Here is a 23838-nt window from a genome sequence, read left to right on the forward strand (position 1 = left end):
GAAGAAGAGGGATTCTCCTCTCCCTGGGCACTACCGACGCATCCCTCCCCAACTACTGTTTGCTCCCTCAAGGCCCCAGTCCTAACACGCTCTGTTATCACCATTCCTGTCCTTGTCCTTTTGGTCCTAGGGTTGGTAACAACTTCTCACTTTGATAGTTTCTAGGTACCTCAATATCCTTCCTTTGTTCCCTTAGCCCTTAAGTAGCCCCTTCATTGAGGTCTCCTCACTGAAACCACGCAAGTCATTCTGTTTTCTGCAGGGACCCGGGCAACATAGGCACCGGTCTTACTCACTTTCCTATCCCGCGCCTTCAGCACACTGTTCACTAAATGTTGGATTAAAGAAAAGTTGTTCACAACCCTTGAGCACAGAGGATACTCTTATCAGTTTCCTTATAGCAAAAACCTTGGTAATTCAGAATAGCCAAGGGGAAGGGCTTTTTCCAGAGTGAAACACTGAATTCGGAATGTTTTTTGAAACAAACGTAATTTTTGCATTATTATCTGTATTTGAACATAATAAAAACATACTTTCACCACAACATTCACTACATAAAAGATATACAGAAAATAAAGTTGAGATGAAAAATGAAAAATCTGCCAAACTTGCTCTTTTCAAATACACCTCAAATTTCTACTTTTTCCTCTATGACATCTTAGTTTTCAGTCTATTCATTTGGAAGGTCAATAGTCAAGTATAAATGACAACAGTCTACTTACCCTGAGTACAGGGCTTTCAGCCCTTCTTCTCTGCCTATCCGCACTAATGCATGCAACATTCCTCGATACCGGATTTCTTTAAAGTTTGCATCATTTGTCTGGCCTTGAATCTGGAGCCGTGTCTTGGTTAAGTCAATTGGAAAAGTACCTTAAAATTTTTTAAAAAGAAATATTTCACTTGATAAAAAGAAATTCCACTAAATAAAGGATACATGGTGATCTATTACTGAGGAAACATTTCGACTATAATGTAAACTAAGAAACGAAATTAAGAAATAGCAGATACTTTGCAATCTTTTCTCTATTTAAAAAAAATTAGGAACCAAAAGATTAAAAAGACCCCAAAGATGCATAAATGTATTTTCCTCTCTTTACATTTTTATGTAGTTCCCATCTTACTGTACATAGGATTTGAGAAGCCACACTGCTGTGAAAGATACGTACGTGGAATGATCTACACAAACAAGAATTTTAAAATATGTTACTGTTTTTTGCATGTGGGTAAGCTAAAATCGGGTTCAATACGAACGAAGAGAGAGAAGTTCATTTTCTTTTTTTTTTTTTTTAAAGATTTTATTTATTTATGTGACAGAGAGACAGCCAGCGAGAGAGGGAACACAGGCAGGGGAGTGGGAGAGGAAGAAGCAGGCTCCCAGCGGAGGAGCCCGATGTGGGACTCGATCCTGGAACACCGGGATCACGCCCTGAGCCGAAGGCAGACGCTTAACGACTGCGCCACCCAGGCGCCCCAGAAGTTCATTTTCTAAAGGAGTGTCTCACTTTGTGTTCTGTCGTCTGAAAGCAATCTATTTACGCAGGTAAAAATGTTTAATCCGGTGCCCCACGGAGAGTCCACCCAACTACGTAACACTCATTTTCAGCAAACTTGATCCATCGTGGCAATGGGAGAGCCCACCCACACAGGCAACCCAGTGGGTGGGTGGTCCATGCACCTTCACCCTCAGCCCTGGTCCTCACTGGCTCCTCAGGGGCAGCCCCTGTTAAAGGACAGCAGGGGCCGAGCCCTGGAAACAAATGACAGTCCAGCACCTGGCACTCGGCAGCCGCTCAATCAGCATTTGTGGAGTGAATCATGCCAGGAAACAGACGAAGAGAACCGGGATCTGATGTGCAGCTCCACTGAGGAGGACGACACAAACACCACCCGGCTACTGGGCACGACTAGCACGTGCCTGCATAATGGCGGGCAATCAAACCCGCCCGGGGGGACACCTGCCAGCTCCTTAACACTGTCCCCAGCCCCAGGCGCTAACAGTGGCAAAGTGGGGAAAAGGACAAGGAACACGGAGGGATGTAATCTAAAAATGACTGATAAAACTTCTGTTTGATTAACAGGTTCCACTTTCTCCACACTAAACTTTGAACTCTAAACGGCTGGCAGCCAAATGACCAGGTGACGGAAAAACGTAACCAAAAGAAGGCAATTTTGAAATCTGAGATTAATGTTTCATACTCTGTCATGCTGTGTTCGAACTACAGTCACATCAAGCACCAAACAGCAACCCTAACTTTTCTTCGACATCCCGTGTAGCAAGCAAGCGATGTAGGTCATTCCCTTGGGCTCCTTACCGCACTCCGCCGTAATGGAGGCCAGGCCTCCGTACACGAAGGGCTTCCAGTTGAGGGCCGCCATCTTCCCCGCAGTCCCTTCTTTGATCAGAGAAACATAGCCAACGACAGGGCTTTTCCTGGACACAAAAGGAAGGCATGTCAAAGTTATAACTCCGCACACAAGCAGCTTCTTCTTTAAACTGGTGTTCCATTTGGAGAATGCCATCAGATGCGCTCCGTGAACAACGCCCCCCAGCCCACACCCCAATTCCCCAGGGGAGCCTCGCCTTCATAAAGCAAATCTCACTTTATCCGTTGCCTTAAATCTCATTCAGGCCTTAAGTGATGCAATATGCTGGTCCGGTGATATGGTGAATGTATGTAGTGGAGCACAACGGAGGCTATTTTCTGGGTAGTCTATTTTATCTAAAATCCATTCATTTTCACTCAACAAATATTTGCCACTTGTGTGTCACTGTCTTAGTGAGTCTCTCGGGTGCACTAGAGCAAAAACTGTGGCTACCCCATGTCCTAAGGTAAAATGACAATTACTGAAAAAGTACCAAAATGTACTTCTAGTTCACACTCTAAATATTAGTTTTCTTTTCTTATCCATATCGCGTTAAGAGCTGGGAGGTAGCTTGGTGTGAAGGAAAGAGGTGGACTCTGGGGTCAGAGCCACACCGCATCCTTCCTAGGGAAGTTCCTGTTAACCTCTAGGCTTCTTCTTTATTAGCATCATCACCATGGAAGCAGCCAACACAACCAGTTAGGGGTGGAGCCCATACTTTCACTGGCTAAGTTAAATAAAATCCCTAGACTTCCATCCTCCTTTCACCTAAAAGGTGCTCACACGCTGTGACGTGTATTCACACACCTGCCATGCCGGGTCCCTCACATTCATTACACCTTCTGCAGTTTTATGCACTTTCTGTTGGTAAATCTGGCCTCTGTCCATTAGCAGGAGAAACATGCAAATTAACATACGTTTGTATATATACTATCAACCATAATTATTGTTGGTTTAAAATAAAGTTTCTAACTAATTTTAGTCATTATTGGTGAGCAATACGCCCAGGGTTTTTACTCTGCCATGTTTTAGGAGTTTCCCAGGACTACATTTCTCAGGAAAGGCCTGCCACAAGCCACTGTCGCCAAAAATGTCAGTTTGTAACAAGGCCAAAGGGCTGGCTTAAACTAAGAAAAAACACAAGGAACCCAAAGGAGATTCTAAATACATCCACCAGTAGCTATTCTCATTTACAGACATTAACCGAATTCAGACTGGTTACAAATGACAATAAGATAAAGGGCTCTATAGGCATGGAACCTGAAAAATCATCATTTGCTTTAATGTGTTTCAGGACCAAGAACAAGCCCTGCCCCAAAAAACTCATCTCAGCTCCCTATCATCCTTGAAAACATTTAGTAATATCTGTGCATAACTAATTCTTAGCCTTATGAAATTCATAATATAATGATTAATACTATAAGTTCTATAGAACGTCAGAACACATTAATAATAAATCCAATAATTAACTGTCCACTAGTACCTTCCTTAATCCATTCTTAGATTCTGCTGAATTCAAGTTAAAAAAAAAACAAAGCAATAACTACATAACAGTGACGAGTGGAAGTACTATAATTTGCCATTAGAAAAGTCTCTGATACAAATGATTTCAGTGGATCCCCCAACAAGTTTGGGATAGAAGGACAGAAGAACAGACTAGAAAACTGAGTCTCAGCAAAGCGCCCTGCCCAAGGCCACACAGCTGACAGGGCAAAATAGGGCCTCCAACCCCAGTGTCCTGATTCCAAATACAGTGTTCTTTCTACTACCACCTGAGGCTATATGCAATCATAAAGGAGCGATGGCGTTTTAATTAAGGAGGAAATACTGCTAAGCAGCTTCAAAAAGGTAGTACTGATATGCTGCATCTTATAAACAACAAAAATATGCTTAATTTAAAAGTCTTAAGACAGAATATAATATCCAGCAGGTAGACAGTCAATCTAAACAGCAATAATTTATTTTACCAACACAGTATATAAAGATAGTGTTCAAATAAATTTTTAGAGTTGTTCACAGTGGTGAAATTCACAGATTATAAAGAAGCCATTTTAGTGAACAATTCAGTGGCACTTCGCACATTCAGGATGTTGTACCACCACCACCTCTACCTAGTTCCAAAATATCTCATCACCAGGAAAGAAAACCATTACCCAGTTGATCCCCACTCCTCCCTCCCTGCGGCTTCCACCTGGTTCTTATTTTCTTGGCTGTGATACTACGGACGCGTTAAGCATCTGTGTGGCACATAGGACTCCTTATTAGTAGTTCCTAACCTGACTACAGAGCTTCTGAAAAGGATAGACATTAGGGCCCCATCTACAGAATGAGACTCTCAGGGACATCCCAAGCATCTGTGTTGTTACTGAAAATCAGTGCGTTAAATATGTGGTGGCCAATTCACACCTTGGAATACTTACCACTTAAATTCCCATTTTAGGTAGTTAATTCTCAGTGATGATGTTATAGCTGATCCTTCTTCTTTTCTTATTTAGTAGTGACTTTTTTTTTTCTATACATACGTATGTGTGTGTCTATATATATTGAAATATGTATGTATCTACATGTATAAAGACACACACACAAGCTATCTTGCAAAATGTCAGCAAAACTTTATGGGAAATGTAATAATATCTGATTTCTAATTTAAAAACAAAACAAAATATTTTTTTTAAAAAGACACTATTGCCATATGGCCTCATGCCATCTCACTGATTAACTTTCTGGTTTCCTGCCACTACTTATTTGTTTTACTAGCTTAGTTTTTTTTTTTTTTTTAAGATTTTATTTATTTATTCGACAGAGATAGAGACAGCCAGCGAGGAGGGAACACAAGCAGGGGGAGTGGGAGAGGAAGAAGCAGGCTCATAGCGGAGGAGCCTGATGTGGGACTCGATCCCACAACGCCAGGATCACGCCCTGAGCCGAAGGCAGACGCTTAACCGCTGTGCCACCCAGGTGCCCCTACTAGCTTAGTTTTAATGGCTACTTTTGGTGACTTTGTCTTCTGTCAGTTTTGGGGTTTTTTTTTTTAAGATTTTATTTGAAAGTGAGAGGGAGTGAGAGCGCACAAGTTGGGGGGGGGCAGAGGGAGGAGAAGGAGAAGCAGGCGCCCCGCTGAGCAAATGCCAGGCCAGGACCCTGGGATCATGACCTGAGCAAAACCAGACGCTTAACCAACTAAGCCACCCAGGCGCCCTCTCGTCAGTTTTGATATTAACTTCTCGGTTAGAGCAAAATGCAAAAGCTCTGGGTTCAAATACAAACACTCAACTAGAGCTTAAAACTGCTGTGGAACCGCCTCCCCACGGTTTTGGATCAAGTGAACAGAGCACACACCCATTTGTCCCTATTCAAACGTACCACTGCCATAAACTCATCTTCCACAAATGAGTGTCCATTCCTGCATCCCTACTAAACTGTAAGAAAGTTCTTTCTATTCAATTACAGGTTTTAAAAGTTAGCTAGGAATAGGGTAAAAATTACCTTCGGGCTCTTCTCTTCTCCTTTCCCAACACTAGGACTAGATTATTGAGCAGTTAAGCCTACTGCCCCCCTTCCCAGGTTAATGTTTGCTGTGTCAAAGAAAGAATTCTTTAGGGACGCCTGGGTGGCTCAGTCTGTAAGCATCTGCCTTCCGCTCAGGTCATGATCTCAGCGTCCTGGGATCAAGTCCTGCATAGGACTCCTTGCTTAGGGGGAAGCCTGCTTCTCCCTCTGCCTGCTGCTTCCCCTGCTTGTGCTCTCTCAAATAAATAAATGAACTCTTAGAAAAAGAAAGAAAAGAAAGAAAGGGAACTTTAGCTAACAACCAGAGAGTATCAGTAGTTGGTCTAACATCCCAACAAGGAAAGGTTCTAGCTAAGGCTGGAACAGGAGACATTATGTCCAGTACGCTGTGCCGGCCACAGCAGGCTGAAACAGGGCTCCAGCTATCTCAAGCTGAAATCTCAGTAAACTGAACCATTTCTTTGTTGTGGAGCGCTCTTTGGAGGGGTTTTTCTCCCACATATTGCTGAACTTCCTAGCACAATTTTTTGGGAAAATCCCAACTCTACTCAAGTCTCAAGACTGACAGGCCAACACACTCAGGGAGACTGGTGTCCTTAGCAGTCACTAGGGTCTGGACGACATCTCAGCCTGAGATCCAGGGAAGGGCTTACAACTTTGCAAAAACTCCAGTGTCAGGCATAGCAGTGCCTGTGGATCACTTCCCACTTTGCACTCCTCTTTAATCCATACCCTTTAGCCAGACTAAACCTAGGGACCACTTCTCTGCTGCATTATAAACACAATGCTAATAACAACAGCCATCATTACCGAATATCTTATATATCAGGCATTGCTATACATTTTCCACATAAATAATTTTATTTAACCCTTACAACTCTATGAACGATCATTAGCCACATTTCACAATTGAGGAAAGAAAGCCTCAGAGAGGAAAAATGATTTTTCCTAGTCACGTGGCTACAAAGTATACAAACTAAAGTCTCCCTGAAGGAACAAATGATCTTTCCTCTATGTACTACAAAACCAGACACTATTTTCCAAAGGCTGTTAAAAAATATTAGCAGGCGGTAGTGTAGAAATTCTGCACATTCGGAATAAAAGTATGATTTTCCTGCAAAGGAAATACAAATTTTCCACCTATTTTTTAAGCGTTTTCTGAGTGGAAATGTCTATACAAATTAAGGATTCCAAAGGATTCTTCCAACACTTAAGATATGTACTAAGTTACCATATCCTCTCTCCTACATTTTCTCTTACTTAGCACTTATTTTCTCCTTACCTCCTTTGCACAGCTGCAAAGAGAGGTAAAATATAGTACAGTAATTGCTTCTGGAACTTCTGAAAGCTTTCCAAGTCCCTGTTATATAATTGAGTCTGGATAAGTTCTCTCGAATTTACTTGAGTTTCCTTTTCAGTCTGCAGCCTTAAACGGGAATCACAGTCTCTAAATTTCTGTGCCCTCTTAAATCTTTGTTCCCCATATGTTAGCCTTTCACAGACTCCTCTTATTTCCTCTTCTCTCTAAAGGTACAGTATGGAAAATAAGCTCATCACAGACTTATGAAACGTGGAATTTAAAAGGAATCTCAGAAGTCATACCTCATTTCATATGAATTAATCGAGCCCACGATCTCAAAACTTCACAGCGGCAAAGCCAAGACCAGAATTCACGCCCTTCACCTTTTTTCACTCCCTGAGGAAGACGAATCTAGAATCTGTAGGACAGTCCCAACACTGTTCTGGTATTCTTGCTCAGGAGTAACAATGCTGAACACTGCAAACGCTTTACATGAACTTACACCGAGAAAGACGCTAAAATCCAGAAGCTACATCAATCTTCCAAGCAAATGAAGTGCACCCGTACCTACGAATGGGAGCCAACTTGGCGTGTCCCAGGAGCAATTCAAAGTACAGTGTGCCCTCTCCCAGAGTAGGAAGCTCGCGGGCGCCCGGGCTGCACAGAACCGCGAGTGGGAAGGATGCAGAGGCAGGAGAAACACACCGTGGGGGCCCGGGCGCACACGCTGAGATGCCACACGGCCTCACACTTGGGACCTGTGACGCTGGGACAGAAGTCACCCCACGCCCCCAAGTGATGAGGCCCCGGAGCCGGCGCCCCTGCCGGAAGAAGCGCGGGCCAGCCCCGGAACCTCGCACCCCAGGGAGCCGGGTTCCGCACCCGAATCGGGAGCAGCGGCAGCCCCTGAGCACGCCCGGCCGCGTCGGCGCTCTCCCGGGCCGCAATCCGACCGCAGTCCCAGAACCGGCCGAGGCCGACCGAGGGGGCAGCACCGGCCGAGCAGGGAGTTCCCACGTCGACCGGTTCCGGGCGCCGGGGCGAAAGGGGGTCGGGCCAGTGGAGGGGCGACCCGGAGCAGGCACGGAGCGGCCAGCGCAACCGCGGCCCAGTGGTCAGACACTTACCGGGCGGCAGCGGGTCCGCCAGTCCTGTTACTTGAGCCCAACTGCGCCCGGAGGCAGCCGGCACCAGAGCTGGAAAAAAAGCCGCGCAGCTGCGGGGGCGGCTCAGAAGCCGGCACGCGGCCCCGCCCACTCACGTCGTGCGGCCACGCCCTCCGCCGTGGCTTCCATTGGCCGCTCCGGCCGCGGCCACGCCCATGGCAGCCGGCGACTGGCTGGCCGCGGAGGGACCCGGGCACTGAGTAGTCCGCTTCCCGCTGACAAGGGTGGGAGCCTTGGGAACTCGGTGACGCCTCCCACGGCCTCGGGTCTCGACTTCGCAGTGAAAGAGAAACTTTGGGGAAAGCACCGAGAGCCTCGGAACTGGAGGCTTCTCAGAGGGCTGGTTTCCTATGGCCACGTGAACCTCCGCAGTCAGAGAAAGGAAACTCGCACTTCTTTTTTTTTTTAAACCCAGATTTTTAGTTTGAAAATGTACGAACCGACTGAATAGTTGCAAGAAGAGTACTACAAACAGCATATACCCTTCACTCGGTGCTATCATCACATTTGCGTCCTCTCCCAATATGTAGGTTGCCCCCAACGCTGCTTCACCGCTAAATATCTCACTATTATCACATGCAAGAAATTTAATACCATTTCTGTCACATCATTCAACATACTGTCTATATTTAAATTTCCGTTATTGTCTCAAAATGTCATACAATTGCACACGAGCACACACACGTCTTTGAAAATTCAGGATCTCCCCAAGATTCACCCGTTCGGTTTAACACCGTGCCTCTTTAGAAACTCCTTTTATCTACTAGAACTTCCACTTTTTCAAAATCTTTCATGACTTTGACATATTTGAAAAGTCCAGGCCAATTGTCTTGTAGACTGTATCGATTTGGAATTATCAAATGTTTCCTCATGACTAGATTCAAGTTAAACATTTTAGTAGGAAAAGTGGGAGGTGATGTGTATTTCCATGAGAAGGCACAGTGTTTCCCATTATCCGTGCGGCCAGGTTGGATCATTTGGTCAAGGCATGGGCTGGCTGATCTCTCCACAAAGATACTGTTGGAAGCTCAGAAATGTTAGAAGTTTAACCAATCAATCACCAAACCAGTCATCAGTAAAATTTGATGTGCACACATCAGAAAGACAGTTTGCAAACTGGGAGCACTCAAACCAAAACACAGAATAAGTCTTAGGAGTATGTTATAAAGCAGCTTACATATCGAGAAAGCAGTGACTGTTCACCTCGATTGGTTATAATATTAGAATTTTCTTAAATGACAGGGAATTGGTCAGTGGTTACCTCATATCAACCTTAAGAAACAGTTCAAGCTTTGCTTATGATTTCCAGAGGCATAAACAAGAAATTACCCAGGGCCAAGTTGGTCTTGCAAATGAAGCTTTGTATATTAAACTGGTTTTTTGTCCGTTCAGAGAATTTTCAAGGCTGATCTCCGTTTTGATTTTTTTTTTTTTTTTTTTTTTAACAATACCTCTCTCCCACGGCAGCAGAGGCGATCTGCAGTGATAGGCTGAACCGGGTGCATACTTTTGCCCAGGAGGCACACACTGATGAACGCTTACCGAATTTGTTGTAAAATGGTGCTTTTCCAATGCTGTCATTCCTTCTACCTGTCTAATTTTTTTCTCCTTTTCTCTTCCCCCCACCCCCGCCCCGCTTCTCATTCTTCTTCCCTTCCCTGCTCCCCTCCCCCACCTTCCCCTTTTTGAATAACAGTGTGGACTCCAGCATTTTTTAAATTCAATTTAATTCAGTTACTATAAACAAATACCGTTATTACTTTTGGTGCACAAATTGCCCATACTTGGCAGTGGAAGCCCCCTCATCTGGCTCCTTTATTCTTATATATAAAATATGCTATCAATCTGAGCACTTCCTTGTTCTCTGACCCAAGACCTGCTAACACTTCATTGAATCTTCTCTGCCCTAGGCAGGAAAACCCTAGTTTCTTTTAGGAGGAAATGGCACTTAGAAAATTAGATCTGAGTACTTGTGCTCATTGCTACTGGGATGTCATTCTTCCAGGCCCTTACAGTGGACAAAGCATATATATATTTATGGAGATATAGATGTAATGCAGTAAACAGTATACCCTTTACCCAGACATAGTTTTAAATCACGAATTCATACCTCCAAGTCAAAATCCAACACCATAGGATTCATTTTAGTCTTCCTCTTTCCATTTTATATCTTCCTTCTCCCTCAATGAAAACCCCAGTTCACGACAGCATCAATATATCTGCTCATTTATTCTATGATATACAGAAACTAGTTGAGACTCACATACCAGTACTACCACCAGCAATAAACCTTCTAAGCTCAAGATTTCTTGGCAGTTCCTTGTATCTTTATAATACATCCTTCTAAATACATCCTTTATAATACATCCTTCGAACACTGTGTTCGAAGTTTACTTGAATTAATTGCTTTTTGCTATGGTTATGTTCTCTATTTGATCTATTGTTAGGTTTGTTATTTGCATCAATTTTAGAGTTTGCATTTTTCATCTTTTTTATTCAATTTCATTTTTTGAATGTATAAAGCATCCACATGGCTCAAAATAAAAGCTTACAAAGCTTAAACTCCCTCCCAATTTCCTGCACTCCAGTCCCACTCACCTCCTAGCAGTAACCACTTTCCTTAGTTTCTAGTTTATTCTTCCACCATCCCCAAGTTAAAAATATCTAGAACTATATGTAAGTATATTTGTTAGTTATCTATTGCTGTATAACTAAGCTTACCAGCTTAACACAACAAACATGTATTAGCTCACAATTTTGGTGGGTCAAAACTCCAGAAGGGCTCTGGTAGGCACCTATAGGTCCAGGCCCCCCAAGAATGCAGTCAGGGTGGCACCTGGGGCTGCAGGCACATCAGGGCTTGAGTTGGGGAGAACCTGCTCTCGAGTGCACTCAGCCTGGCTGTTGGCAGGCCTTAGGAGATCCTCTTTCAAGCTCACTCACATGGCTATTGGCAGGCCTCAGGTCTCCACTGGCCACTGGCCAGTGTATTCGTTTCCTGGGGCTTCCATAACGAATGACCACAAACTGGATCGCTTTGAGAAATAAGAATTCATTCTTTCCCAGTTCTCAAGGCTAGAAGTCCAAAATCGAAATGAAGGCAGGGCCGTGTTCTCTCTGCAGTCTCTAAGGGAGAGTCCTTGCTTTCCTCTCTGCTAGCTCTGAGCCATTGCCAGCCACCCTTGGCATTCCCTGGCTTGCAACTGCATGACTTCAATTTCTGCGTCTGCCTTTACATGGTGTTCTTCCACCGGTGTATGTGTCTCTGTGTCCCAGTTTCCCTCTTATACTGACGCAAGTCATGAGTAGGGCCCACCCGAATCCAGCATGACCTCATCTTACCTTGATCATATCTGCAAAGACCCTATTTCCAATATAGTCATATTCATAGGTACCAGTTGGGTCAGAACTTCAACATATCTTTCTGGTGGACACAAGTCAACCCACAAGAGCCAGAATTATGTTTCTTGCATTGTTGCCCCTCCATGTAAGTACTCACAACATGGCAGCTTGCTTTGCCCTGGAGAGAGAGAGAGCGGGGAGAGACAGGGAAATTGATTCCAAGATGGAAGCCAATCATCTCTTTGTAACCTAATTTAACGCTTCTGTTAGATTCTGTGTACCAGAACCAGTTGATAAGTCCAGCTCAGACTCAAAGGGAAAGGATTCCATAAGATTACATGGAAGAGGCAAGGATCATTGGGGACCCTCTTCAAGGCTGCCTGCCATAATATATGTATTTTTTCTTACTTCCCCTTCTTCCTTACATGAAAGGTAGGACACTTTATTCCACCTTGCTTTTTTCATGAAGAGTGTATAATGCATCCTGGAAATCATGCCAGAGCAGTTCATGGAGGCCTCTCTCATTGCTTCTTACTACACCATCATTCTTCGTCAAGTGGATAGACACAGCGTATATATTCAGCTTCCTATGTGTGATGGGCAGGGTCCTAAGACGGGCTCCAGGATTCTTGGCCACTGGTGCACACACACCTTCTCCCAGCCATTCAATCAAACACTCATCTAGGTATGGCAGTGAAAGGATTTTGCATACACGTAATAAAGTCCCAAGTCAGTTGCTCCCATGATAGCGTGATTGTCCAGTAGGCTAACCTAATCACACAGGCCCTTTAAGAGCAGAGTTTCCTCCAGCTGCTCTCAGAAGGGAAGTCAGAGCTTCACATCACAAGGATTGGATGCACTGGTTTGAAGGTGAAGAGGTGCATGGCAAAGAATGCAGGTAGCCTCGAGGAGCTGAGAGTGGCCCCCGGCTGACACCCAGCAAGGAAACAGGACCCTCGGTCCTGCCACACCAGACACACCTTGATTTCACCCTGTGATACCCTGAGCAGAGAACTCAGCCACCACGTCAGACTTCTGATGGACAGGCTACGAGCTAATAAGTAGGTGTGGCTTTCAGCTACACATGTAGTAATGTATTAGGCAGCAATAGAAAACTAATACATACGGCATGCAGGCTGTTTGTAATACTTGGCTATGGCAAATAATGGCATAGTGAATAAACTTTTGCATGTATTGTTTTTATTGGAGGAGATATCACTTCCAGGTAAACTTCTGGGAGAATCGTTGGGTCAAAGAGTAAACACGTATGTACAGAAACTACATCTATTGCTGCAAAGAGCCACGGCAGCGATCTTTACATTCGTGGGTTTATTTGGGCCAAAGAGGTGTCACTTCCATTTACAGATGAGGGAATGAGATTCCCGGAGGCAACCGGACTATGCCAGGGCCCAGGGCGACCTCTCTCTCATTCCCTTCTCCTGTTTCTCCAGCAGCCCTGGGCTTGGGCTTACACAGTCTTTTCTTTACTCTCCAACTTGAACTCTAAATGAATCCTTGGAGTTTTGTTCACACACTGTTTTGTTATTGATACAGTTTGGACATGCTTCGGGTATCACCTGAATCCTGACATAAAATCAAACACAGTCCCCAGCTTGTGGAGGAAAGTCATTGAAATGCCTCCTTTCCTAAGGCAGAGAAAGAAGTACACAACGTTTGCTACCCCGACGCTCATCTCACCATGTCTAGTCCTTCTAGACTCATAGCTGTATGGCATCTGAATACAAAGTTACTGAATTTCCCCCTTCCTATCGATCTTTACACACCCAAACTCCACTGTTACCTTATGCCCCACCAACCTCTGCTAATATAGTAACACACACATAATATCTGCTAACTTATATTTAGTGTTTAGTGTTTAGTGTTTAGTGATACACAATTCCCAGCCTTTCAAATAAAAGGATCCCTTTGTAATGTAAACTAAATTTTTAAAAACTTTGGAGTCCCTATAAAATAGATGGTAGTATTTTCAGCTTACATCAAGAAAATGCACACTGAACCCTTAGGACTCTCTGAATAATCATGGGTCCCCCAAAGGGTCTTGATCCCCAGGTTGGAAATCACTGCTCTGGGGAATAGTAACTTGGTTACATCATCATAGTTAATTTAGAAACAAGTATATGGTGTTGACAATACCGATTCCATCTTTGGCCCTCCATCTTGTTCATGTCCGTGCGACGACCTCCCTTGGGGCTTCATGTTCTAGATCCCTTGGAGGTTAATGTATGCCCTGACCAGAATGTGGGAAGTCTTGTTCTGGTCTTCCCTAAAGTTGTTTAGATAACTAATAGAGATGATATATTTCACCCACTCACCCCCACCCCATGCACAGATAATACCATGAGGTCTGTCAAATGTTAATTATCAATTACGAGTATGCAGACCCTTTGACCTCATCACAATGCCCTCTGTACATCCCCTCGCCCTGTACAATCTGTAGATAAAGGTCTGGACTTAGTGGAGAATATCTGCATAGCGTCTGGATTGTCATGCGCCTGATTTCCCCAACAGTAAGTTACCCTGAATAAAACTCTATGTAAACCGTATGGAGTCGCCTGCTTTGTTATTCAATCTCAAAATGCCTTCTCAATTTGGAGGATACTTTACCGTCCCTCCTCCACCATCTAAAAACAAGAACAGCAAAAAAAGAAGGGGTAAGCCTCGAAAAAAATCTACTAACTACTCAGTGCCAATCCATGCTGGGCACAACTGACTTTTCTTCTATTCTTTGCCCTCCCTTTCCCTTACCAGCTCTTCACGTATGGTGTTTCTCTCTCTACAGTAAACACGCCCAGATGGCAGGGCGGAAGTGAAGACCTAGGTTCTACCCACTCTTGGCCACAACTTTATCAGCTGTCTGACCTTGATTAATTAGTAATGTCCCTAAGTCTTCATTTGCCAAATGGAAACAATACCTACCTTACAGAACGTTAAATGAAGCGACGTGTTCACAAATGCACGTTGTGAAATGTAAGTACTCTAGAAATATACTCTAAATTCATCTGGCGATGTCACTTAGCAGCTTACAACTTTTCATGGGCTTCCCAGAGTCTTCAGGATTAAGGACAAACCCTCAGTCTGGCACAGAAGTCCCTCACTGTGCGGTCCTCACTGCTCCCCAGTCCAGGAATCTGGTTCCCCATCCTCCTCACCTATTCGCCTGCCTCTCGACCAGTCATCTTAAGTAGCTGGACTTCTATCCTGATTTCCAGTTAGGACTTTTATTAGCACACCGGCTTTGTCACTGTTCAGAGCAGTAAGGTGCTCAGAGCCGCAAGCCACGAGGGGACTATCCCAGTCCACATGAAGAGCCGGGCAGGAGGGTCCATCCCCCACCCACGTCGTGTTTCTCATCATCTCGGTGATTGGGTTTGCACTGTGTCCTAATGAGGAATAAATGCTGTGGAATCAGCTAGAATTTAACAAATGTGTGTGTGACAACATTGAATGACAAGAACGATGCTGATACATTGTTCTGTGGCCCTAGATCTTGTCAGGAAAGAGTCTCTTGGGTTCTTCTGTACGCTCGGTGCCATGCAGAATGAAAGGCCTGAATCAAACCATTTTTAGGGATAGACTTCAGTGGTTGGTGGGGGGAGGAGGAGGAGGAGGAGGAGGAGGAGGAGGAGGAGGAAGGTTGTACCTGAGACATCTTGTTACCTCCCCACCCCCCTGGGCAAAGAGAAGCAGTAAGGAGCCATAGCTCCTCCTAACAAGAACACCTGGATAGGCACGCATTCCCAGCTGGGATACTGGGAATGAGCCAGTATAATTCTTTACCATTATATCTTATACCAGTGGTTCTCAACCAGATTTTACCAAGGGGACACCTGGCAATGGCTGGAGACATTTTTGGTTGTTACAACTGCACGGTTGCTACTGGCATCTAGCCTATAGGGACCAGGGATGCTGCCAAACTTCCTACAATGCCCAGGAAAGGTCTCCAGCAACAAAGAATGATCGAGACGGCAACAGTGCTAAAGTTGGAGAAATTCTGTTTTCTGGGACTGTGGCTTTGGGCATATGTTTTTCTTGGTCACAGGTGCTTTTCTGAGAACACATCTTTGGGGTTGACTTACACGGGACTGTTTGTATGAGACCTTTGCAGCTCCCCAAACACGCCAGGGCTCCCTTTCACCTCTGGGGCCTTGTGCGAGCTAAACTCTTCCCCTTGCTAATGCCCTCTCCTCCTTCGGGCCTCAGTTTGGAGGTCATCTCCTCCAGGAAGTCTCTCCTAATCCGTCCTTTCTCCAAGAGGACACTGTGGTAGGCAGAACAATGACCCCCAAAAAGGCCTATGTCCTAATCCCTGGAATCTGTGAATGTGTTAGGTTACATGGCAGAGGGGAATTAGATTACAGGTGGAAATAAGGTTGCTGACCAGCTGACTTGTAGGTGGGGGTTATCTTGGATTATCCAGAAGGCCCAATGTAATCACTGGAGTCCTTACGATGGAAAAAGGAGGCAGGAAAGTCAGAGAAGGAGATAGGACTGTGGAGACAGGTCAGAGGGATTTGATGTAAGAACTCAACCCTCCATTGTTGGCTTTGGAGATGGAAGGAGCCATAAGCCAAGGAATGCAGGCAGCCTCTAGAAGCCGAGAAAGACACAGAAACGGATTCTCTCCTAGAGCCTCCAGAAAGGAGCACAGCCCTGCCCAACACCTCATTTTGGCACAGCAAGTCCCATCTCATACTTCTGACCTCTAGGGCTACCATCTAATAAATGTGTGCTGCGTTATGCCACGGAGTCCGTGGTCATGTGTTCTAGCAGCGATAGGACACGATGCACCCCCCTGACTCCCTTGCGGCCCCATCTCTCTGCCATCCTGAGTCTGCACCGAATCTTCACTCACACAAGCCCCCTGTTCTCCCCTCGCAGATCCACATCTCAGGCAGGCCCACTCCTGGGTCTTCCGCGGCATTCTCCTGGGAACCTGACCTTCACTTCACCTGTTCTCCCTGTAAACAGGAGCGGTTGAGTTTTCACCCCCTGTGGTTTTTGCCCCTGATGAGCTGATGGGCAGCACGGTCACCCTGGAGGGGAAACGAAAACGTACAAACCCCTACACCCCCCCCCCGGGAAAGTGGCTGACAGGGATCCTCCTGGTGAACTCCTCTGCCTCCACGGAGAGTCAGCCTGAGGGTCGGGCATCTTACTAGTGAGAACTGAAAAAGTCCTGTATCTTCCTTATAATTCTCAGTGTACTTAAAAGTCAAATCAATGTCATACTTTCTTCAGAGTGTTTCGTAGTAATTAAAGGAAATAAAGGAAATAATGAATATGGTGCCCTGCGTAAAATAAACATTGCTGTCACCACTGTCCTTAGCGTCATCACAATCGTCATTAGTCTGAACACCCCCTTCAGCTTGTACACAAAAGGCCCACTGCCTTTAGGTAAAACCAGTATTGCTAGATAGTTAAGAGCCTAAAAGTCAAGTCTTTAACATTTATTTATTTTTTTAAAAGATTTTATTTATTTATTTGACAGAGATAGAGACAGGCAGCAAGAGAGGGAACACAAGCAGGAGGAGTGGGAGAGGAAGAAGCAGGCTCATAGCAGAGGAGCCTGATGTGGGGCTCGATCCCAGAACGCCGGGATCACGCCCTGGGCCGAAGGCAGACGCCCAACCGCTGTGCCACCCAGGCGCCCAAGTCTTTAACATTTCTTAGTGGTTTTGTCCTGAGGTTTCTACTCAGTACTTTCGATGAACTTTTCTTGAGTAATAGTTTCAAAAGTGCAATGGGAACATGGGACGACCGGCTGGCTCAGTTGGAAGAGCAGAAGACTCTCAGTCTCAGGATCATGGGTTTAAACCCTACGTGGGACAGAGAGATGACTTTAAAAAAAAATTAAAAACACAATAGGAACAGAAACCAAAATGGCTACTTACTTGCTATAATGACTATTTATATCTATGGACACTAAGAGAATTAACCAATTCAACATGTAAAAAAAAAAAATTCAAGCTGAGCTTTGATCGGAATTGTCTGCATTTTTTTTTATAGTCATTCATTTGACTAAATATTTTACCTCTAATTATCTGGGTTGCCTTCATGTAGACACTGCCTAAGAAAATGACCAGATTTAAGTTTATCAGAAGCAAAATAAAAAAGGCAAATTACAATCTTCAACAAATGGAAGCACGCCTGGGTGGCACAGTCAGTTAAATGTCTGACTCTTGGTTTCAGCTCAGGGTCGTGATCTCAGAGTCCTGAGATCGAGTTCCGCGTCAGGCTCTGCACTCAGCATGGGTTCCTCTCTCCCTCTCCCTCTGCCCCTCCCTCCCACTCTCTCTCTAAAATCAATCAATCAGTCTTTAAAAGCACCAAACTCCAGGGGCGCCTGGGTGGCTCAGTCGTTAAGCATCTGCCTTCAGCTCAGGGCGGGATCCCGGCATTCTGGGATCGAGCCCCACATCAGGTTCCTCCGCTGGAAGCCTGCTTCTTCCTCTCCCACTCCCCCTGCTTGTGTTCCCTCTCTCACTGGCTGTCTCTCTCTCTGTCAAATAAATAAATAAAATCTTAAAAAAAAAACAAAACCACCAAACTCCAACAGATGGAATAATGGCTTTTTCCATGAAAAAGAATTTGGGACAAGTGATCTGGGACACCTAATGCTGAGAGGCACAAGTATAAAAGGAACTAAACAGGTGGCTTCTGTGGGATAATTTTAGCCAGAGCGCTCTGCAGCATGCTTCTTAGGAGTGTAAGGGAGGTCAGTACCCTGGCCTGTGGCTCTAGAAATGCCCTAGAATGTTCAAGTACATTCACACAGTAACCAGGGACAGCAAAGCCAGGACCGACCCTCTTTTTACAGTAGAAAAGTTATACAACCCTCCGAGGGCTGTGTTCTCAGTTCTTGGAACTTGCTTCCGTGCGGGCTGTCATGCTCCATTTTTGCCTCTGATAGAGTGCACACGAACCTAGCACAAGGACTCTGAACACCCCCATTATCATCCTGGTATTTGAAGGGTCAGGGCAGCAGGCGAGGCCTGAGGCTGGTCATGTCCAAATCTGAGCAGATCTGACGCGATCATAGTCAGTGGTGTCCGTAGCTTTCAAACTTGTTAAACTATAACCTACATTAGGAAACACATTTTACTTCATGACCCAGTACACACACACACACACACACACACACAAACACACTACTGAAGCAAACATTCCAGGAGAAAAGACTTACAATGAGCACAGTGTACTCTGACATTTACTGCTCTGTTCTCTCTCATTTGCTCTTCACACTGTTCACAGCCCCCAAAATTGAAAAACATCAGTTTAAAAAACACTGGTGTTAGAAGTCAAATCCAAGTACACTCCTTCAGAGCTATTCTGTAATTGGAGGGGCCTGCGCAGCTCTCCCCTGTGTCCTTGTAGAGTTAGAGGGGTGGGTGGTCAGGAGAGAGGCAGGCAATGCCCTCAGAGTCTCTGGTCTCACACGATGACCACACCTGCCCTGCCTCCTTCATGGGCCTGTTGTGCGGATCCGCGGAGCTGATTCTGAGGCAGCGCCAAGGAAGGGGAAAGGGCTGCGCCGTAGGACTTGTTGCTGAGGTTGAATAGTGGCCTGGCCCTCTGGTAATTCATTCTGAGGTCTTACTTCAGAAAATTCCTTTCCCAGTGAGTGAATGGGAGGAGAGACGCTATTTTCATGTCAGAACCAAGCCACCCACAGCCTGGTACCTGACTCAGTTTGGTCATCATTTGTTTGCTTTTGTGTGAATTTAACTGCTATCTAAGCCACCATAAAATGATTAAACAATAAATCCTCTGCCAACAAACAGTGTCTCACTGTGTCTTCTGCAGCTGGGGGACATCTGAGAGAGGGCAGGCCGGTTTCCGAGAACCCGGAGAGCTGCCTGGTAACACTGGTCAGGAGGGTACCTTCTGATGTGAAGTCTATAAAGAAGTGTAGGTCCATAAACACATAACTCCTGCAGTCAGTCTGTCTTTCCAGCACGGAGGACCAGGTCATCCTGACACTCACACACACTTATTCAAAAATATATCATTTGGGTCTGGACAGAGGCATAGTTGACACAGCGTCGTAAGCACACGATGTCTACTTTACAATGGTCGGCGTACTCATGCACTAAAGACAACTTCAGATGACTTGGTCTTAGGTGAATCTTACCTCAATTTCTAAAAAACAAAACCAAAACCAACAAACAAAAAACAAAAACCCAATATACTGGAACACATTCCACCAGAACAATGAAAGTGTAGGGTGGTTTTGTTTTTTACGCTAGCTTTTGGCTCTCTGGATAGTCAAAGCAAAAGACTTTTAGGGCTTTAACTTTGAGCAAATGAGAGAGAACACTTGATAAAGAGTCAAACAGCGGCAATCCCCCCAAAATGGCCAGTTTGACACAGCGCAGCAGATAGCCTAGAACGAGGGGTCCAGGCTGGACACTGTTTCATTACCTCCTCTGCCGCCTCAGGGACCCTCCCTCACCCGCTCTCCCGCCCTTCTGAGTGTGCTCAAGGTGACCAAGAGCGGGAGTCCATGACCCACCACCCCGCTCACACTAATAAGCCACGAAAGCCACGGCTCGGCCAGCCAGAGACCGGGGTGGCTGTGAGCTGCCGCCGCACCCCACAGGGGCACCTCCGGTCGACAGAGAAGGCTGTGCAACAGATGCTCTCCCAGGACATGTGCCATAAGACGCAAGGTAAAGGTGGGAGCAGTGGGTTTAGATCTGAGTCACGGGATCCACAAGTGCCCGATTCTGAAGAGCCACCGACCAGATACTGTTGTGATGGTGTCCCCAAAGCTGGAGCACTGACCACAGTCCAGACTGTCCCACATGGCCTGACCACAAAGGTCAGACCATGTGGCCTGAGACAACCTCCTGTCTCCTTTATTTCCTTCTGTAGCCTCATATCAGCCCTCCTAATAGTGGAAGAACCAGAGAGGGTGTCTGCATCAGGAAACCCAGAGGAATCTAATTCGCGTATAAGCACCACAAAAGGAAGCCATCAGATGGATTCTGACCACTCCCTGCTTCCCTAAAGGACGACTGGTAGCTACTCTTCTGTTATCGGTAGGGTGGCTTATTCCCAATTCTCCTCTGCTTTGCCGGCCTCCACTACGGAAGCTGAGCAAGCCGGATACTCCTTGGCCTGTCCCTCTGCAGTGAAGCACGACCCCATGACAGGTCCTGGCCAATGAGACAAAGGGGCAACTCTTGGGGGGCAGGCGGGGTACCGTCTGGGGAAGCTTTTACTTCTGTGTAAAAGGACCAGGTCCAGGAGTAGTGGCCACTGGCCCTGCCCCTTCCCGTCCTCATACCTACAGTACAGACGGGATACCCGGAGCTGGGACAGCCAGGTCACCATCACAAACGGGCCAGCCTGATAAGGAAAGCCCCGCATGCTAAGAAGGGAGGGACCAAAAGGCAAAGACAGAAAGGGTCCTTAAGGCATAGTGGGGCAGCTAAACCAAGGCCAGCAGCTCCCCGCCCTAGACTACTTCTTCTTTTTTTTTTTTTTTTTTTTAAGATTGTATGTATTTATTTGAGAGAGAGAGAGAGAACGGGCCTGGGAAGAGGGGAGAGTGAGGGGCAGAGGGAGAAGCAGGCTCCCCGCTGAGCAGGGAGCCCAACTCCGGTCTTGATCCCAGGACTCTGGGATTGTGACCTGAGCTGAAGGCAGACACTTAACCAACTGAGCCACCCAGGCGCCCCTAGACTTCATGTTCTATGAAAAAAATAGAGTATTGACTGAGTATTGTTATTGCAGTTTTCCTAGCTGAAGGCAGACACTTAACCAACTGAGCCACCCAGGCGCCCCTAGACTTCATGTTCTATGAAAAAAATAGAGTATTGACTGAGTATTGTTATTGCAGTTTTCCTAACTGATAACCCCATGTAAATGGGCCACAAAATAAGGCTTACAGATCTACCATTTCCCTGAGTAAACTTGCCAGCAAGCCTCACAGTATTCATTCCACAGTAGAATCCTGTCGTTCCAACTACTCATAAAATCTCCAGTTTAAAAAAATCACTTTGGGGTTTGTTAAGGAGAGAAACTTGAGCGACCCAACCTCCACAGGGGTCAGTGCCCGGCCCTGCGGCAGCACCTGAAAGAAAAGGGTTCATACTGCAGTGTGGCTCCTCCGCTCACACAGACACTGCTGCTGAACGCGGTTTCATGCACGAAGAACGGGAAAACTGAATTACACCCACAATTAAGCGTCCTTCATCACTGTTTCTGGGAAAGCTATTAGAGAACCGATGCGGCCCTACACAAAATAATCAGGGCATGGTTCTTGGAGAAATACACCGCCATACACATAGTAAACGTTTTCCCCAAATGCTCAATAAATTCTCGAGCTAAGGAGCACATGCTTAGCTAACTCACGTAACACCAGCTTCTAATCGACACTCAACGAATACGGGTTAACGAATTCCTTGGCAGAAGGAAAAACAAGTGGCAGCCATATTTCAGCCCCGTGCTTTTGTTGGAACTGGTAACAACGTCCCGACGGGTTTCTTTTATCACCACTGTCCTTCTCCTCAGGTCAAGGCCAGTTCTCACTTAATGGCTTGAGTCACATGAACACGCATTCCTCTCGGAGGGGAAAAATGCCAACCTCGTTCTACTGACACCACAGAAGGGTTTTAAACTGACAGAGGTCTCTATATGACCAGGAGCCCTGTCCTTAATCTGGATTTTCCAGCACCCTGGGAAAAATGCTGCAGCCAGAGTTATAAGGACACGCACTACCACCATCACCCTTTCACCTACTTACCTAAAAAGGGATAACTAGACTTTGCCTGGGGCATATTGATCTATTCAAGAGAATGCCCCCCCCACTGGGACACGGTATCTCTTCCAAATTAAGAAAAAAAGTCCTGCACAAACAAACAGGATGACCCTTTCCCCAAATATGTTTCCTTTAATCAGAGTTCACAGAAAAATTAAAACTTAAGATAATTTGACAAATTGGTTTGCATGTGGTATTCATTATCCTCTTTCCATTTAGGCTATAAAGAAAAAAGTCTTGATGGGATGGCCAGATGGCTCTTCCCGTTGTGAATATATCATACACCCATGACGTGAGTGCTTAATAAGTGTTAGGTAATATTTTTTAATTGAAGTGCAATTGACAGGCAATTATATTAGTTTCAGGTGTACAGCATAATGATTCTAATGTATATATATTGTGAAATGATCACCACAATAAGTCTAGTTACCATCTGTCACCCTATGAAGTTACAAAAAAATTTTTTTTATGTTAGGTAAATTATAATCAGTGAATACAATCTGGAAATTTATAAGATTAGGCTGAGAATTATTCCCTGTCCCTCATTTTCTGTGAGAATGCCATGATGAATGTCTCCAAGTTTGCACTTCATTACTTGCTCTTCACCTGCTAACACCACTTTGCCTGAAAATGAACTACAACAGCTGACTCTCCAGCAAGAACAGAGGGGAGATAACGTGTCTAATTGCGGTGTTTCCACAGCCAGCCACGGGCGGGTTGTAAGGTGACTCCCATGCAGGACAATGGAATTTCCAATGGCTAATTTTGTCTGACTGTAGTTTATAAATTTAACTTCCTTTGAAGACGCTTTTTCACTTAATTTTCTGGTCCAGGAAACCAGATTGAATTTCCAGCCACTAGTATGTATCTTGAGTCTTGAGTCTTGTTTCTTTTAGTGTTTAGTAGAGAGTGAAACAGAACAAGAGAAAATATGCCTAGAAAAAAACCTGATAAAATCTGTGGAGCGTGGTAGGTTAAATGGGAACACCCATATTTGACCGTGAATCCCGCATGTGGAAAATAAATATTATTACTTCACTTCATTCATTTGTATATTTATGCATTCATGCGATTAACAGTCACTGATTAAGTGCCATGCTGGGTACAAGGAGGGGAGAGTGTCTTTGCCTTTAGAGATTTATGGTCTGATGGAAGAGGGAAAAAAAAAAAGATAACCCGTCAATTACATAATAGTCTGAACAGACGTTTGGAAGGCTTCCTGGGGGAGAGGACACTTGAGCTGAACAAGTCTTGAAGCATGAGTGTAGGTTCTCAGGTGAAGAGCTAAATTGAGACGGCGATAGAGGGAGTGGGGAGAGTAGAGTCAAGAGAGACGAAGGCGGTAGAATCCAGAGCACCTGACTGACCTG

General features: G+C 45.3%; 1 protein-coding gene across 8 annotated transcripts in view; it reads right to left on the minus strand.

Annotated features, from left to right (window-relative positions):
- The window catches only part of SLC25A30 (solute carrier family 25 member 30), an 84569-nt gene that overhangs the window by 24521 nt on the left and 36210 nt on the right, over positions 1-23838 (minus strand). For 7 of the 8 annotated variants that reach the window (XR_005832772.1, XM_040622954.1, XM_040622942.1 and 4 more), the window contains exons 3-4: positions 2313-2431; positions 723-870 (exon numbers count right to left, since the gene is read on the minus strand). Coding sequence is in view for 7 of the 8 variants with exons in the window: in XM_040622954.1 (XP_040478888.1) it covers positions 723-870; positions 2313-2431 (267 nt within the window). In the remaining variant the exon portion in view is untranslated. Of the gene's footprint in view, positions 1-722; positions 871-2312; positions 2432-8301; positions 8414-23838 lie in introns of those variants that run through there. The other variant, XM_040622932.1, reaches the window with a different exon arrangement.

The sequence above is a fragment of the Ursus maritimus genome, unplaced genomic scaffold (genome assembly GCF_017311325.1).
Source record: "Ursus maritimus isolate PB19 unplaced genomic scaffold, ASM1731132v1 scaffold_10, whole genome shotgun sequence".
Lineage (NCBI taxonomy): Eukaryota > Metazoa > Chordata > Mammalia > Carnivora > Ursidae > Ursus > Ursus maritimus.